The sequence below is a fragment of the Chinchilla lanigera genome, unplaced genomic scaffold, assembly GCF_000276665.1.
Source record: "Chinchilla lanigera isolate Chin_1 unplaced genomic scaffold, ChiLan1.0 scaffold00046, whole genome shotgun sequence".
Taxonomy (NCBI): Eukaryota; Metazoa; Chordata; class Mammalia; order Rodentia; family Chinchillidae; genus Chinchilla; species Chinchilla lanigera.
In genome coordinates, this window is record NW_004955447.1 from 14,519,064 (window position 1) to 14,536,278 (window position 17,215).

Here is a 17,215-nt window from a genome sequence, read left to right on the forward strand (position 1 = left end):
GGGCGCCAGCCTCCCGCGCGAGGCGGGGCGACTCGGTCCCCGCGAACCCCGCTCCGCGCGGGGGCTGAGGCCGCTCGCCAGGCCTGTCGGCGCAGGCGAAATGGGGCCGACCCCCGGGTCCTGATTCCTGTCGCATTTCCCTTAAAACACGAAACTCGGGAGACGCCGTGCTCTGCCGCCGGCTGCCGCCTGTCCTCCCGTTCAAACCCAAGCTCAGCCGCCGAGCAGCCGCTCCTAAGGCTCGGGTACGTGCGGATCGGCATGCGGCCGGCTTTCGAGGTAGCCTAGCGCTTTTAAATTGGCTGAGTAGACGGGTGGTTCTCGTAGCACGAAGTGACTCCAGTGTATGTCACAATTTAAGTTTTGAGGGCCAGTGGTGTAGTCTGCTGGCAGCGTGCTTGCTTAGCTTAGCAAGCAGGCCTATCACTACACCACTAGAACAGGCAAAATTAGCTTTGCCATGCAATAAGCTGATTTTACATGATCAGATCTGTTTCAGAGGCTTGTAAGGAATGAAGAAGTTCCACAGGCTTGAGTGATGCAACGTACTTTTAAGGTTAGCAGTTCCCAGTTGTCTTGAAAATGCCATGCTCTATACCCTTAAAAGTTTACTTCTGTGGTGGCGCACGCCTGTAATCCCAGCACTTGGGAGGCTGAGGCAGGAGGGCTGCTGTGAGTTCTAGGCCAGCCTGAACTGCATAGCGAAACCCTGTTTCAAAAAGACCATACAGGCACAAAAGTTTCTTTCTGTTTGTATACAAACAGGTGATGAATTTTCAGTGAAGTTTAAACTGGGTTCACAAAATACCATTTGATTTGTGAGGAGACAATTTTACATACTTCACTTAAAAGAAAATTCTTAGATACACTAGTGAAGAAATCCTCCATAAAGCCTCAACACCCAAACAGCTTCATTCATGATCACTGCTGGAATATTTTATTTAAAAATGTGCCACAGTGAATGGATGCATCCATACTGGATTTTATAAATGTACACACACTCACAAATACAGTATGTATGTCACTGTCAGCCTATCCAAAGGAGGAAAGAATTACTAGAAAGTTAATATAGATGTTTACACTTCATTTAACAATAGCTCATTTATCTTCATTTAACAATAGCTTGTTATCAAGAACAATTTATGTTCTTGATAGGCCTTTTGGCTAAGATCAAGTATAGTATCTGTTCTTATCAGTTTAACAATAGCTTGTTTGTTTGAACTGAGATTTTGGTTGCTTTGCAAAGACAAACAGAACACCAATGCTGTCAGTAACAACAATTAAAGAATTACAAATCTCACTGTTTTGCCGTGGGTCAGAATTTTCGAAGATCGATAATTTTCACCAAGATTCTGTTGTTTAACCTAAAAAAAATTACTATCCCTAACTACAGCTACTTAATGGAATCTTAAGAGATTTAATGATTATTTCTGCAACAGAATATAGAGAATAAGTATCTGTCACTCTTACCAAAACATTGTTGTCTGCAGAGCTCAAAAAAGTATTATGTCTTAATAAATCATTTTAAGATCTCGTTTAGATGCCACTGCAGCTTCGGACTATGCAAAACCAAAAGGCAACAACCCACTTACACAGGAAGCCTTTCCAAAAAACTCTCTGAAGATGTTTCAGTAGCTATGTCCAAACACAGCAGCACTTTATTAACAAGAACAGAGTAATATGATCACAAGGAAATACTCAAAAGTCTCAAGTGAATGATATCTTGGGCATCAAAAAGCGAATACCAAGGAGGGTGGGTGTCCTAACATGTCTCACAGCTGTTGGATGAAAGCAGCTTGTAGGCAAGGAAAGACAAGCAACACTGACATCACAAACTGTGAAACACTTCATTACTTTGGGAAACGTAATCACGGTCATAACCTGTACCTAGAAAGAAGAGCCGTGTGAGTATATTAATGGGCCAGCCAGTTCTGTTAGATTTTAATACTGTGTGGTACTGAGTTCCTCTCTGCATAATGAAGTCAATTTATGTTCTTGACAGGCACATTAGCCTTTCTGATTAAGACAGTCCACACCCATTTTACCTCTGGACACTGGTCTAAGAGTAAACTACTTTGAACACTGGTAGATTTCTCTTGAGGTCTTCATTGATGCTAAATCAGCAAGTTAACATAATCTGAAAATGAAAACAATAAGGGGCACAAAGCTGCCCACATTCTGGTATCACACAGAGAATCTGTGGTTAAAATTGTGTAAGACACTTTTCGTGGGCCACTCAATTAGCTAAGGGAAGGACACCAGTGTTTTAATAAGGTCCCTTTTTATCACATGGTATTTCTACGCAAATATTTGGAATGCTCAGAAGATTCCACTTTCAGTCTCCCACAGCCTCCTGAGAAATAATTTAAAGTGGGACTTGATAGGAACAAACACCTTCAGTCTGTAGACTTTAGTTGCAAAAGCAGAGTTTTTGTTTAAATCCTGGGAAACCTCAGGTAACGTGCCTTGTTTTTTTTTTTTTTTTTTGATACCAGAAATCAAACTTGGGACCTTGCGCTTGCCAGGCAGGCGCTGTGCCCCTGAGCTAAATCCCCAGCCCAGTGTGCCTTATTTGTGAAATGGAAAAAAGATCAAATCAACAAAGATAAAGATGCAACAGATATCAAGGTTGGTAAATACTCGATCAATCATCTTCAAACCTCATAATATGTGCAAAACTATGGGACAGGGAGGCCAAATCCAACTAGACAGTCTGAGGAAAATGTTCTAGTTGATGCACAAGAAATTATTTTATGTAAATATGGAGATGGAAGAGGGGGCAGTTCTGTGCTTCTCGCTGTGTCACCTTTATTATGTTCCTAGTATCACTGAGACTAGCTTAAAAGTAGCCTGGACTGAACATTCGAATCACCAGCCTCCTTTTCCTCCTTTCTTCTTTTTCTGCTGCTGTTTCTTTTTTGTTGCTGGAGCCCCTGCAGGCTTCTGATGTCTCGGGGGTATGATGTTACTGGTAGAGGCAGAGACAGCCGCTGCACTGCCGGGTCGTGGGGAGGTGGGAGGACTGCTCACAGTTTTACTGGCATCCCTGAAATAATCACACCAGAAAGGTCATGGTCATTCAGAAATTCCACAAAGGACAGGGTACAGAGATGTTCGTGCATGGATTTTACTTTCCATGCCTAACAATCTCTCACACATTTTCCTTTTAAGGTGGGCTCCTCAACTCCCTATCCACTTTTATTTTGAATTTTTAAGGGTTATTAATTAAAGAATACGTAATACATGGTATAGGCCAATTTTTAGAAGTCTTAGAAAAAGTTTAAATCCTCTGTGACTCTGCTATGTAGAAATAACATTTTTAACGCTTCTTTCTAGCAATTTAATGTTATCTATCTACAGTTAGCTGAACGACTCCATGTGATGCTTCCTTTTCCAAATATACGTCTCGTATTTACAATATATTAACAAATTCGGACCAGGAGCCTTGAGTCAATCTCAGAATCAACCTGGGTCCCATGTTACCTCTTTGTGGAGCCATGACTTACAGTTCAGAGGAAGCTCCCGCAGTTGCTCCCTGAGTCCCCTTTCCAATCTGATCCTTCTTTTTACCCTTCTTTCTTCCTCGATAGTAAGAACGTTCTCGCATTGGCAGCCATCTTTCTGGATCTGGGGTAACTTTTGGGTCATAATTCTTAGGCAATTTTCCTAGGTAACAATTGATAAAGAAATGAGAGCTGTGCCTATAATAGTTTCAAGACAGTTTGTTTCAGCAATGTGTCCATGGCTGGGAATTATAATGTAACTGAAATTTGAGAAAATTTTATTGGTATAATTTAGCAAGGGACTCCCCCACTTCTGCTGGGGATTGAACCTAGGGTCTTCACACTGAGCTGCATCCCTAGACCTTTTTTGATTTTGAGGCAGGGTCTTGCTGAAACTGTTAAATTTGCCTGGTGTGGTGGTGCAAGCACTCGGGAGGTTGAGGCAGACTGAGGCAGGAGGATCGTTGAGAGTTCGAGGCCAGCCTGGGCTACAAAGTGAACTTGAGGCCAGCCTGAACTGCACAGCAAGACCCTGTCTCAAAAAGACTAAAATGAAACAAAATAAAAAAACCTGTTAAATTGCCCAGGTTGGCTTCAGGCATATGCCATCACGCCCAGCTGAAAAGACCTAAGCGCGATACAAAATTCAGAGGCTATATAGGAAACGATTTACCCTGTATAAAAAAAGCATCTCAAGGCTGGGGATGTAGCTCAGCAGCACAAGCACCTGCCTGGTAAGTGCAAGGTCCTGAGTTTGATTTCCAGTACCAAAAACCAAACACAAACAAAAAAAGCATCTCACTGGGTGTGGTGGCACACACCCATAATACCAGCACTCAGGAGGCTGAGGCAGGAAGACTGCTGTGAGTTTGAGGCCAGCCTGGGCTACATAAGTGAGTTCAAGGCCAGTTCAAGGCTACATACAGCACCTGCCTGGCAAGCTTGGGTGCTGAATTCAATTTCCAGTACCAACCGCCCCCCTGGCAAAAAAACCCCAAAATGTTCCACAGCAAAACAACCAAACCAAAACACCTCAAATGTATATATAATTTTAATTTATACTATAGGTTAAATTAATATCCTAATAGAGAAAGAATTCTTGCTAATGAAGGAAAAATGGACATGGTTATAATTAGGGTAATCAAGGAGAAATAAAAGCTGTTAATTGTGTGATTAGACATTCAACTAATCAAAAATAGAGTAATAAAACTGATTTAACAAATGTTAAGAGCAGTAATAGTGTTGATAAAAAATGGTGAGAAACACTACTGACAGAAGCATACACAAAGTGGGATAGCCTTTGTGAAAAGCAACTGCCCAACACTAGTAAACATTCATAGGCTTCTAGAAATTCATGCTGCTGAAGCCTATAATCCACAGTTATATACAAATATTCTCTGATATTCTTTAAGATAGCAAAATAACTGTAAATAAGAAAGGTTAAATTATACCTAAACTAGCTGGGTGTGGTGGCATATGCTTGTAATCCCAGCACTCGAGAGGCTGAAGGAGAGGCTGAAGCAAGAGGATAGTTGCGAGTTCAAAACCAGCCTGGGCTACAAAGTGAGCTCAGGGCCAGCCTGAACGGCATAGCGAGACTTATCTCAAAAAAAAGTCCAAAAAAACACAAAAAACTAAAAAACAACAACAACAACAAACCTAAACTATCATAAACTATATCACTGGACTAAGAAGTGAAGTGTGTGCCCAGAAGGAGGGCCTCCGGCACACAGGGAGCCACGGGTCTTTGGGCTGGCTCAATCCCTGACTCATAGGTGCCTGGAAGGAGGCCCTCCAGCGCAGGGGGAGCCACAGGCGGGAAGTGCTGGCCTTCCGACCTGCTCGCTCCCTGCCTCGTAGGTGTCCGCATGGAGGGCCCCCGGTGCAGGGGGAGCCACACAGCTGCGAGCACTGTTGCATGCCGGCCCTCAGGCTGGCCGCTGCTGCTCAATTGAGAACAACCATGACACAGAGAAACAATGACACAATTGGCCCACCCACGGACGTGTGTGAATCATTCAAACATGGAGAAACCCCTGGGAATATATGCCATGCAATGGGTCACCCTTGCTCCTGCCATAGAGAACCAGAAAGGTCAGGAGTCAGCAGAGGAGCAGCTGCTGAACAAGGACTCAGAGAACATGAGAATGCAGACTAAGCCCGAGGAGTCAGAGGTCCTGTGGACTGGGGTCACGAGAGCCGCTCAGAAGCTGTAAACCAGGAGGACCTTGCACAAGACCTGCAGAGACTCCCTGGAAACCATTCTTCCCCTGACAGTACAGGCTGTGGTGGAGCTCCGGAGAAGTCTGCAGCAGGATTCCTGCTGCCTGTACTGACACTAACTGGTTGTGGGGTCCCAATGTGATGGAAGGCTGGAGAGAAAACGCTACAAAAAATGGCTTTCGTCCCAGATGGCTCGCTTGATTTTTGACAACCCTTAGGCTATAACTACTTATTAGATCCTTCTTGTGTATCTCTTGTCTTCCTGAGAAACACCACCATGTATTACAGCAGCCATTGATATTTTCCTACTAATCTATCCATAACTCTGTAATGTTTGTATTGTTCCTATCCTATTTCGTAAATGGATGCATGTCTATTATTATGTGTTTCCTACAACAACCATTGAGAAAAGTTAATGATTATTCAATAGGTCACTCATGTATAGCTCTATTTATTTTCTTTAGAAGTCACTTTGAAGATACCAAAGTATAGTACAACAACTATTGATAATCTCCTACCTCTTTTGTCTGTAACTCACTATTATTTGTCTATTTGTTTTCCTGAGAAATTACCTTGTAGATAACAATATGTAAAACGATAACCATTGATAATTTCTTACCACTTTGTCTGTAATTTGGTAAGCCCCATTACTATGTTATCCTTCTTTTACTCTTTAAAAAAAAAAAAATTTCCATTCAAAAAAAAGAATTCCATTATAAACCAGAATTTGGTTTGTTGAAAATAATTTTGCTTAAGCTAACTTAGTAGTAAGTTGTATGTCTCTCATGCCAAGTATAAATTTATTCTTGATAAATGCTAGTCAAATATGCCTCTAAAAAAAAAGGAAGTGAGGTGTATCTATATTTAACAATTTATACAAATGTTCTTTATAATTCAGTCTAAGGAAGAGGAAATAAACTGCGATATTATGTTCATATTGATTTTGTAAAACTTACTGCCAGTGTGAGAGTATATAATTACAAGAACACAGAATTTTAGGTCACAAAAAAAGTGAAGTAATCATCTCTGGGAGTGTACATTTGTGGTAGGGAATCTTCCATTCTTTATTCCATTCCTTAGTAAAAGGCATCTACAACCGTTGTTTTTAGGATGAATATATATTATTTTATAAGTTTTAAAAAATGCTCATTTGTAAATAAAAAAATTGAACATTATCACTGTTACCTACAGTTACGAGCTGTTTCCCTGAAGCACTACTAACACATAAAACACCTCACTGACTTTTATGTGCATACTATAACGAGTGAAGAACCAGTAAGACTTCTAGGTGAAGACAGTGGACTGAACGCAAGCACTAGCTTGTGCACCCTCTCCAAGCTCCACTACAAGGGTAACAAACACATCAGAAAAACGAACAGGAGACAAGTGTTACCGATAAATTTTGGAAGCAAGAAAACAAATGCAGCAGTGATAATGAACCTAGGTGAGACTAGGGTACCCGAGTTCTACTAGGGCAGTGGACAAAATGAAGAGGTGACCTGACGCATACCAGGCTCTTCCAAAACTCAGAGCACGTAGGTGCTTGGGGTTAACCTTGGCTGCATGAAGCGATGGACAGTGCAATCCCACCTGCTCTTTGTGTGCGCTGGGAGAGCACAGCTCAGTGCCCACCAGTGTACAGCATTCTCCCGGTTCAGGGTTCAGGGCTGAACCACCACCTGTGCTTCGCTCAATCAGATCAGTAAGAAAAGCTTGTTAAGTCCAGAGGCCCTATCTGTCCTGCTCCATGGAAATGACAAGTATATGGCCCTATTTCCAACAAACATCCTGAGACAAAAAGGATGCAGTCTTGTAGACACAAGCACTACCGGCTCAACCAACCTTGACACTAACCTTCCTCTAGACTGCCAGTTTCATAAACAGTAAATTTTCTAAGCCAGTCTGAAACTCTATGGTATTTCTAGCCTAAAATATAAGGACTTACTGTGTGCTAAGTATCATTCTAAGAGATTTAATCATAAGAGATCTGTCTTAGTTTTTTGAGCTATACTATCATACTCTACAGATGAAAATCTCAGCAGGTATGTCAACTTCAATCACACAGTGAGAATACTATGGCAGCAACTTGAATTTGGGCCATCTCCAGAGCTGTACTCATTAAAGTGATAAAAGTAAATGTTTGCTATAGTCAAAAGTCAGTACTCAAAGACACCAGGGGAAAGTGCAAGTACATTTACGTCCAAAGAGTTCTATTTAAGGGTAGATTCAAGCTTTTACCATGTAGAAAGGAATCTAAAGTTAATAAAACACTTACCTTTCTTTTTCTTCTTCTTCTTTTTCAAATCTCCCTGACTAAAAAGAAGAAAAAACATTACTATCACTGTGATAAAATATTTATAGAGCATTAAGTATATTCAAAAGAACAAAGTGGCTGGGGTATTAATCCAGGTTAAATTCAATCATATTTCAGATATTACACTTTCTGGAAGGTAAGTTTGGAAAAGGGAAGTGACAACTGTTCCCAAAAAAAGAAGTACCCATTACACTGACAAACTGTAAGTGGCACACATTAAACTTAATGTAAAGCTTTTTCAATGTAAATGGGATCATCTCTCTTCTCCAAACCACCTTCTAACAAGTATCTGGAGTGCAATATCTGAACAGTGTGAGACTTGTGAGGGGTAACTAATTTGCACAAACATGAAAATCTGCATTACTTCGATAAATTACCCTATACTTGACCTGAGAATACGCATACGTAAAATACTAGTAAAGAACATCTCTGGAAAGATACAAAACAAATTCTACTGCTTGTGGTCCCAGGAGGGAAAAGGCTGGACAGGGGAAGACCTCAGTTTCTTTTTTTCCCCTCAGGGCTGGGGATGGAACCCAGGGGCCTCCTCTGTACCAGGCAAGGACTCTACTGCAGAGCTACACTCCCAGCTCTATCTTTCAAGTTTTGAATCTTGTGAATTTGTCTTTTTTTTTTTTTGAGGCAGGGTCTCACTAAGTAATGCAGGCTCGTCTTAAACTCGCTTATATAGCCTAGGCTGGCCTTGAACTCACAGTGATCCTCCTGCCTCAGCCTCCTGATTATCTTTTTAAATAAGTAAAATGTTTATTAAGTGTATTGACAAAAAAAAGTACTAAAAAGGGCCTAAAATGAAAACATTTCAAAATAATTGTTAAGCATTCTAAAAGTTCTGACAAAAAGAGGGAGACAGATCTCTGTATAGACTCCTTTGATCACTTCTTCGGCCTTTTGGCTAAGATCAGGTGTAGACTCCTCTGATATACTTAGGTGAGAAGTATGAAACGGTGAGCTAAAAGGATGGCACAGCAAGTTACCGCCGGAACTTCACTGTGTAAGTCATTCAGTCGTGAAAGTTCATGACATCCTGAAGAATAAAAACTGCAATGTACAGTGTCTTATTCTAGTACCTTAGTACTTCATCTAGCACTTAGATTCTGAAACAGAATCTTACTTGCTCAGAACTTCCCAGAGGTTCTCTGCTATTTCTCAATTCTGTGCCTTTGTCCAGTTTGCCTACTCAGCCTCCTCAGAATTCATAAAAGCCCTGCCCAAATATCTCCCTCGTCACCACTGTCCTAAAGAAGAATGACTCCCTCTGGCATACTCCTCTAGAACACACACAATCCTACCATGTACCTTTCCTCCACATGCTGTTTACATACATTTCCTCTTGCCTTGGATTTTCATCAACAGCTAGCTCAAACCCATAACACAGTGTAGCTCTAAAAGAAACTAAGCCTTTGCACCCAAAAGTTAGCATAAAATAACGACCATTAATAATGTCTAACAAAAATGTGCTGAAATTTTAAAGCTTAAGAATCATCCTCATGTTTGTTTAAGAAAAAAGAGATTAAAAGATTGGAAAAGAACTCGGGCTAGACATGGTGCTTCTGTAATCCCAGCATTCAGGAGGCTGAGGCATGAGGATCACAAAAAGATTGTGCATTCTTAGTAGTTACCTAACACTTGTTTTGGTAAAGAAAAGTACTGAAAATATTTAAACAGGTGATATTTGAAAGTCCACTAAGACCTCGCTTGCATTTATTTTATCTTGGGGTTCCTGATAAGGCTCGAAGTTGGAATGATGAAATGGAATTTACAAGTTGATATCTGTAAGACTCCAATTCTTAAGTTTTTAAGATTAATAACGAGGATACTTTTCATCAGAGTTCTTAATGAAGGAGGTCAATAATACATACACAGTTGCTTTTTCATGTGTGTTGTAGTGGAGGTAGAATCCAAAGCCTCAGGCATGTCAGGCAAATGCTCTACTACTCAGCTACATCCCCAGCCCTGACTGTCTTAAGTTACGAAAAAATTCACATTTCAAAAGACATTCAAAAAGGGAGAAAATAATGAAAAATTATGGAAGTCACAAAACTGCAGAAGTGTTTGATTTCTGCCATGGTCTATTATGAATCAAAATTAGAATCTTAAACATTTTACTGTGGGCCTCTGCTAACTGATTTTAAGATGGTAATGTGGGAGAACAATGGAAGAATCAGAACCTAACTTACAGTAAATAAATGAACCTGGTTAACCTTTCTACCAAACCGGCAAAATAAACTATCTGAACTTTGGTTCAGAAATACTAAATGATGAGCAAGGTACAGTGGTGCATGCCTGTAATCTCAGCACTCAGGAGGCTGAGGCAGGAGGACTGCTACAAGTTCCAGACCAGCCTGGGCTACATAGTGATTCCAAGGCCAGCTGAACTGCTTAACGAGATCCTCCTGTCTAAAAAACAAAACAAAACAAAACAAAACAGAAATACTAAATGATGTGCTAAATGTATATCAGGATATATCCAGTAGGGCAAATCCAGCCAACAGAATGTGTTGCATAAAAAGAAGGAAATATATCTACATTTAGTACCTGGAAGATCTCCAGGACTTATTACATTCAATGCAAGCCAGTTAGAAAATAGTACAACAGCATCTATCCCTTTTCTGTGAGAAACAACAACAAAACAATCTAAGGAAAATAGTTATAGATGATCTTGTGTGTGTTGACACCAAGAAAAAGATCTGGAAGGCACACTGTTTGTGGTGATGAGCCTATGGCTTGTGGCTCTAAAAGGTTTGCCATCACTGCACTGTGTTAACACCCAAGGCTGGTCTGGGGCTGAGGGAGGAGGGGAAACGAGGAGTACGTGCTGGGCACAGCAAAAGAGAAGGAAAGGAAACAAAGGGGACTTACGTTTCACTCGTTTGGAATTTTATGAGAATGTCGTTTTTTATTCCTTATATAACTTAAAATCAGCATCACAGGCTATTTTAGAAATGGTTTTAACTAGAAAAACATTACCCTTGCTCCTTTGGTTGACTATCTCCAGTGACTTTTCCACCCTTCTTCCGAATGTACGTAGCACCAGGAGAATTTTCAAGGGCCTCGACATCTACTTTTAGAGACATACTATCTGATGAGGGCAAGTGTTTACTAAGACTGGGAGAGAACAGGAGTTCAGGAACATAACACACACGCGTCTGTCAGTATATGTATGCCAACAGAATAGGACGCTCGTCTTTTCCTTAGGCCCTTCATCGAAAGCAAGCCCTGTTCTTAAATCTTCTGCAGTGTAACGAATTCGCACGTCAGGTCAATTGTGTAAGCATACATTCTGAGAAGAGAACGTGAAGGGTCACAATCTATCATTTATTGCTTAGCTCAGGGATATACATCAAGGTAATCCTAAAGCAGTCATCAAGTTTATAAAACATAGGTTTGCTCACTGCAAAGACTGGCGAGCACCCACTACCCCAGCCTGATTAGGGGGGCGCTGTGACCCAAGCTCAATCAGGCAGGATGCCGAACCCTCCTATCAACAGCAACTGCCTGAGACAGGCATGCAACCCAAACCTTTGACCACAGCACAATCCCGGAATTTATGCACAACTACCCACAACAGATGCTGTTGTCTCGCTTATTTTTTTTTGTGTGTGTGTGTATGGGGCTGGTCTTAAATATGGAGGAAAACAGACTGACTTCCTTTTTGTTTCTAAATCAGACTACCTTAAGGTAGAACTATCACTGCATTGTTCTATCACACTGATCCACAATTCTAGTTATTTGCTTTTAGTAGTTAGGAGATTTTAGTGTTAGTTGAAATTCACAACAGAAAAATACCTGCTCAGTACACAAATACTAGAAGAGCTCTATGTTCTATGGGGAGCTGTCAGGAGCAACAACCAAAAGGATACACTTTTGCTTTCTCCGGATCTACAAGCGAGTACGCAGAAATAAGCTGCGCCAGTGTGTGAATATCTTTCGGATTTTGTCTAAAAGAAGAGACAAGAAAGTTACTGAATAGTTTCTAAAACTAAGAAAGTAACAACAGGGAGAATAACTTTCATATTAAACAACAGCAATAAAACATGGACTTCTACACCTCCACCTTTCAGAGCTTACTTCCATAGCTGTTCTAGGTCACTAATTGCCTCCTTCTTCCGCCCGTATTTGAGTTTGAAGTTTGCTGCTTCTCTTATCAAGGACAAATGAGCAGGGGATTTGGGCTGCAAGTTCAATTAAAAAAAAAATTAAGCTAAATATCCAGCAAGTCAATGAAGTTATATTTACTAGACCTTTAAAATGGACCTACCCATTAAATTCCTTAAGTTTTTTTAAAAAAAATTCCGTAAGTTTTACTGAATAACTAAAACAAACTACTCACATATACACAGGGGATGTGGGTAGATCAATCAGTGCAAGCAACCACCAATTACAAAGCTGAACACATCCTGGTCCTAATTAGCTGTCTGTGACTAGAAACATTCCCTGAAATCAAATCTTAAACGTAAGTCACTATGGTTCTCAAACTTTAACACAATACTTCCCAGAGCCCCGATGGCCCTCTACTAGTAGTGACAGCACACTGGTGAGCTGGGACTGCCTACGCAGAGACCCACACTGGAAAAATGAAGATGCTCCAATTAGATCAAAATATAATTATCCCAGATACTACTGTTCCAGTAATTACTCCTACCAGAGGACTCCGAGCCACTTAAGATGACCTTTCTTATCTGCAATCACCGTTCCAATGGCATCTTTACACACTGTGATCACACACACAAGTGCATATATGTGCACCCAGAGGAAGGAGTTTCAAGAAAAAGCTTTCTATTTTGCAGCCAATCTTTAGGTCCAATAACCTTGGCATACTCAAAAAAAATGAAGGCGCTAGTCTAATAATACCCAAATTTCAATGCAGTGAATTAGAATACTCTAGCTCTCTGAAATTTTGAGCTCAGTATGCAGCTCTTTATTATCTAGGTAAAAGCACGCTCTTAAAACGCTTTACTCCATTTACTCACCTGGTGGTTTTGGTACCACTGGATAGCCTGTGTGAAGACCTCAATGGCACTGTCAATGTCTTCCTCATGGCTGTACATGGTCACTAAGGCAGACACCTGGCCAGCCGAAGGTATAAATGAATGAATGAAATTCTTTCTGCACTCTCCCAGAAGTCAATAAAGGAATTCCTGGTACAGGCCTGAGATTATTTTAGGTTGACTTTTCAACAATAATGCAAGGCCTAAAGAGTATCAGGCACATTTGACTGAATAATAAATCAATAAAAAGCAAAGCACATTTATAAAAATACATTTATAGCAGTTCAGTAACTGTTGTTATTCTCTACTACTTCTACCTTATAAATATATATAAGCAAGTAGAATTTATAATTAATAAACACCAGATAAATAAATGGACTATCAATTCCACTATCTTTTCAGTCTTGTAATGTTTTAGTTACAAACTCACCATTCCTGGTTTATGCTTTAACTCTTCTATGCTTCTCAGTATTAGACATGCTTTAGAAATATTACCTTAAGAGATTAAAAACAAAATCAGAGGTCTGGGATACATCTCAGTGGCATGGTATCTGCCTGACAGACGTGAGGTCCTGAGCTCTACTACTGGTTTCCCCGCCCCCGCCAAAAAGACCCCAACAAAATCAGCACCATAGTGAAGAAAGTATACTGGAGGACGCGGCTGGAAATTTTACTTCTTTATACCTCTTTTCCTTAGGAAAGTTACCCTTTGTCTTACTTTGTAACATCTTCTTTTTGATAAGGTCTCATCATGGGCTTGAACTATGTCACCTGGCTGGCCCCAAACACATAGCAATCCTCCTGCCTCAGCTTCCTTGAATGCTAGAATTTACAAGCATGCACTACCATGCTTGGCTTGTAGCATCTCTAAATATACAAGCTTTGAGGTCTTGGGGGGATAGTGTACACTTTTACAAATAAGGACAATGGCTTGTGAGGAAGTAACACACTTTGCTTCCGCTCACAAAGCAAGTTAATGGCACAGTTGCTACAGAAAGGCAGTCTTGCAACCCCCAGTCTATTGGGTTCTAGTTCTCCTTATCAGGCTGTAACCTGAAAGTGGTGATGGGGACCCTTCCCTAAAGGTCTTAAAATACCCTGTAACAGACATGAGTGCAATAGAAAATTGGTGGGGTGAAGACACTGATTTTCTATTCATCAAAAACCTCAATAACCCAAACTCTCCATTTTTTAAAACATGACTGACTCAATAATTTTGGAATGATGAACAGGATGAAATTTGCAGACATCTGCAAAGATATTAGCAGCAGTTTTAAACCTTTCTTTCATTACTGCCTCATTAAGGAGCCTTTTTAGACATTTTTTTCCTGTCAACTCCCTTCCCCCAACCCAAGAAATTTTCATTTCTGCCACTGCAAGAGCTAAGAATCGGTTGACCACTTATCACCCCCACTGAGAAGGTATGCTTAGATCAGAGCTGTCTGAAAGAATTTTCTGGGAAGATGGCAACGCTCTGTCATCTGTGCTATCCAACACAGTGGCCAGTGACTGCACGTGGCTACTCCGTTTCTGTAGGGTGGCTAGGACAAGTGTGGAAATGAAATTTACATTCTGATTAATTTAAATTTGAAATAGCTACATGTGGCCAGTGGCTAGTATACCTGACAACACAATTTTAGACAATGACTCAAGGTTGGTTCAAAATAGCAGCCAAAACACTGGTAGTTCTTTTGTTAAGAATCAAACATAGGTTATTAAGTTCTATAGGTGGGCATGTATAAATGAAGAATGAAAGGCCAAGCTAAGGAATACTGCAGAGTCCAATGTAAAGCAATCCTTTCTTATTCCACAAATATTACCAAGTGACAGACATAAAAGCATTTTTACACTTGACATACTTAGGAAAGCTGAATGAGCGTGGTCTTTTGGAACAGAGGGATCTCCTACTGATCTTCAAGGTCCAGACTGAGGTTCATTCTCATGATGTATGAAAAACCCAAGAAAGGGTCACTACTAACTGCTGGAGATCACACGCCCTAGCTTCATGTTCGAAACAATAATTATGTTTTGTTACCCTCTTGCACAAAATCTTAAATTAAATATTAGTACCTTGAGAAATTTTCAACTGTGCCATGGTCAGCTTAATTTCAGCTGCATTTTCTGGATGTTGATCTGAAAATTCCTAAAATATTTTTAATTGGAGGAGAAAAAACTCAATTAAATTATACAACTACAGACATTAAAATTACTTATCTCAGCTAACAGATTTTCAGGTATTATACCTAGTTCAGATCAAAATCTTAACCTGGAAAAAATTTTGACATCCATTTTGCTTTATATAAGGTATGCTATAAAAATTCAATCTATTAGCAAGTTTTCTGGAAGTCACTAATAAGGAAACAATAAGGACTACTACGTAAACTTTTTTGTTTTTTAAGGAAGACATTTAGAGAGTGCCTTTTTCTTCAGGGTTCCTGATAGGCAACTTTGCCTCTCCGGATGGTCCTAATTTTACCCTGTCAAACTTTCCAACATAGTGTCTACTCAAGAAATTCAAACATGTAAAATTAGCAGGTGTGGGTTAAAAGGCTGTTAATAATTTTAGCAAGTCAGTGTCTCCACAACTGTTTGAGATTTTGGAGAAGGACTTGCCAGAGAACACATTACTGAAACAGAGGGTTCGGTACTGATATTATAAGCCTAAAATCAGCCTTTAACTCAGACACAAGTTTGCAAGTTATTAGAGTATAAGGAAATGAAAGAAGGCTGCCTAATACTTCATTAAAAATTCAAATATAGTGTCTTTACCTGAAGCAGCTCTATTGCTTTTGTGTGCTGTTTTTCCCGGCAGAGCTGGGCAGCTTGGATTAACACAGGCAGGAGACGCTCAGGACTTTGGGACTGTAAACCAGCAGATATTTTGCGGCATTGCTCTGCCTAGATAGAGAAGCAGTTTAAAGCATCCATTCTCAATTTTTTCTTAAAAAAGAAAAAATTTCAACTTACTGTGTTTAAACCATGAGTTCTAAAAACCTGTAACAAGTTCTAAACATTCACTTGAATGTCTTAATTTCAGATTTTTAAAAGTACACATCAAGTATTACAAAAGACATAAAATACTAATAACCTGACTCACTTTTAAATACTAAAAACATTACTGCCTTACTCTCGTACTGAAAACGTGTTCTAAGCAAGTATGAATTTAGAGTTAGAATACATGTATTAGAATTAATCTCTTTACCATTCATAAAATTGTGATAATGTCCAACTAAAATGAAATGGACCTTAAATCTATAATCATACTTGGCATTTTTGATGACACTATTTTAATCCAGAGAGAGTAAGAATAAAGTAATGAGAAAATCATTTAAGGTGATAGTACTGTCTTGTTTCTCTTAAAAGCCATTAACCTATCTTTACATAGAACTGGGTAAATTATTTGTTTAAAAAATAAAATTTATGACACATGATAGTCTGAAGAAGGAAGATAAAATATAAACAAAAAATAAAAATAGGTTAAGATGAATACACCCATCACACCTCATATGCTATACAAAGGTTTAGCCAGGGACCAGAGGCATATTACCCACCTGGTTTGTGTACATAGCAAGTAAAGCTTTGTTAAATTCTATAGCTTGCAGTTGTTTCTTGGAAAGCTTAAATTCTACTCCTTCTGCGTTGGTTAATTTCACCTTCTTCTTGGAGTCAAAGACATTTTGGTCCTGGCCAATAGAAAGTTCACCCACCATTAGCAGAGTATCTGACTTCAACCCTTGTAACACTCTGTGGCCTTACTTAGTGATTTTATATAAACACAGAGAGCTTGGATATACCTACCTGGCTGGTCCCTAAACTAATAAAAATGCATATACTTGTCTTGGGTTCTTGGTTCACAGATATAAAAAAATTCTCTGCAATTACATTTTTTTTTTTTATCACAGTGTACACATTTTTTATCACAATTTAGCCCTGCTCCTCTTACAGCCTTTCTAAAGCAGGGTTCCTCCTTGTAGGTGTGAAAAGGCGAAAGTGAGCTGCTTTCAAGGGAAGGCGGACAAGACTTCTGGGTTATGTTTCCACTGTTACCTGCTGGGTTGAGCTTTTTCTTTCTTTTTTTTTTTTTTTTTAAATAAAAGGAGGAAAACATTAACAGACAGACAACCTTTTACAAAATAGCAAAAGAACAGTATAGACAATACAGAGTT

At 39.7% G+C, this 17,215-nt stretch overlaps 2 protein-coding genes across 2 annotated transcripts in view; both read right to left on the reverse strand.

Moving 5' to 3' along the window:
- Nucleotides 1-273, reverse strand: LOC106149493 (translation initiation factor IF-2-like; the record flags this gene model as incomplete). The annotated part of the gene is given in 1 exon segment (XM_013518503.1): nucleotides 1-273. A coding segment is annotated over 1 exon segment (263 nt), but the record flags the coding sequence as incomplete, so codon positions are not given.
- Nucleotides 274-914: 641 nt separating this feature from the next.
- Srp72 (signal recognition particle 72kDa) overlaps nucleotides 915-17,215 on the reverse strand; it is a 32,781-nt gene continuing 16,480 nt past the window's right edge. The window contains exons 9-19 of the mRNA XM_005392872.2: nucleotides 16,601-16,732; nucleotides 15,819-15,947; nucleotides 15,120-15,192; nucleotides 13,480-13,544; nucleotides 13,032-13,127; nucleotides 12,130-12,233; nucleotides 11,922-11,999; nucleotides 11,029-11,166; nucleotides 8,002-8,039; nucleotides 3,507-3,666; nucleotides 915-3,046 (exon numbers count right to left, since the gene is read on the reverse strand). Of these exons, the coding sequence (XP_005392929.1) occupies nucleotides 2,869-3,046; nucleotides 3,507-3,666; nucleotides 8,002-8,039; nucleotides 11,029-11,166; nucleotides 11,922-11,999; nucleotides 12,130-12,233; nucleotides 13,032-13,127; nucleotides 13,480-13,544; nucleotides 15,120-15,192; nucleotides 15,819-15,947; nucleotides 16,601-16,732 (1,191 nt within the window). The 3' untranslated portion in view covers nucleotides 915-2,868. The remainder of the gene's footprint in view (nucleotides 3,047-3,506; nucleotides 3,667-8,001; nucleotides 8,040-11,028; nucleotides 11,167-11,921; nucleotides 12,000-12,129; nucleotides 12,234-13,031; nucleotides 13,128-13,479; nucleotides 13,545-15,119; nucleotides 15,193-15,818; nucleotides 15,948-16,600; nucleotides 16,733-17,215) is intronic.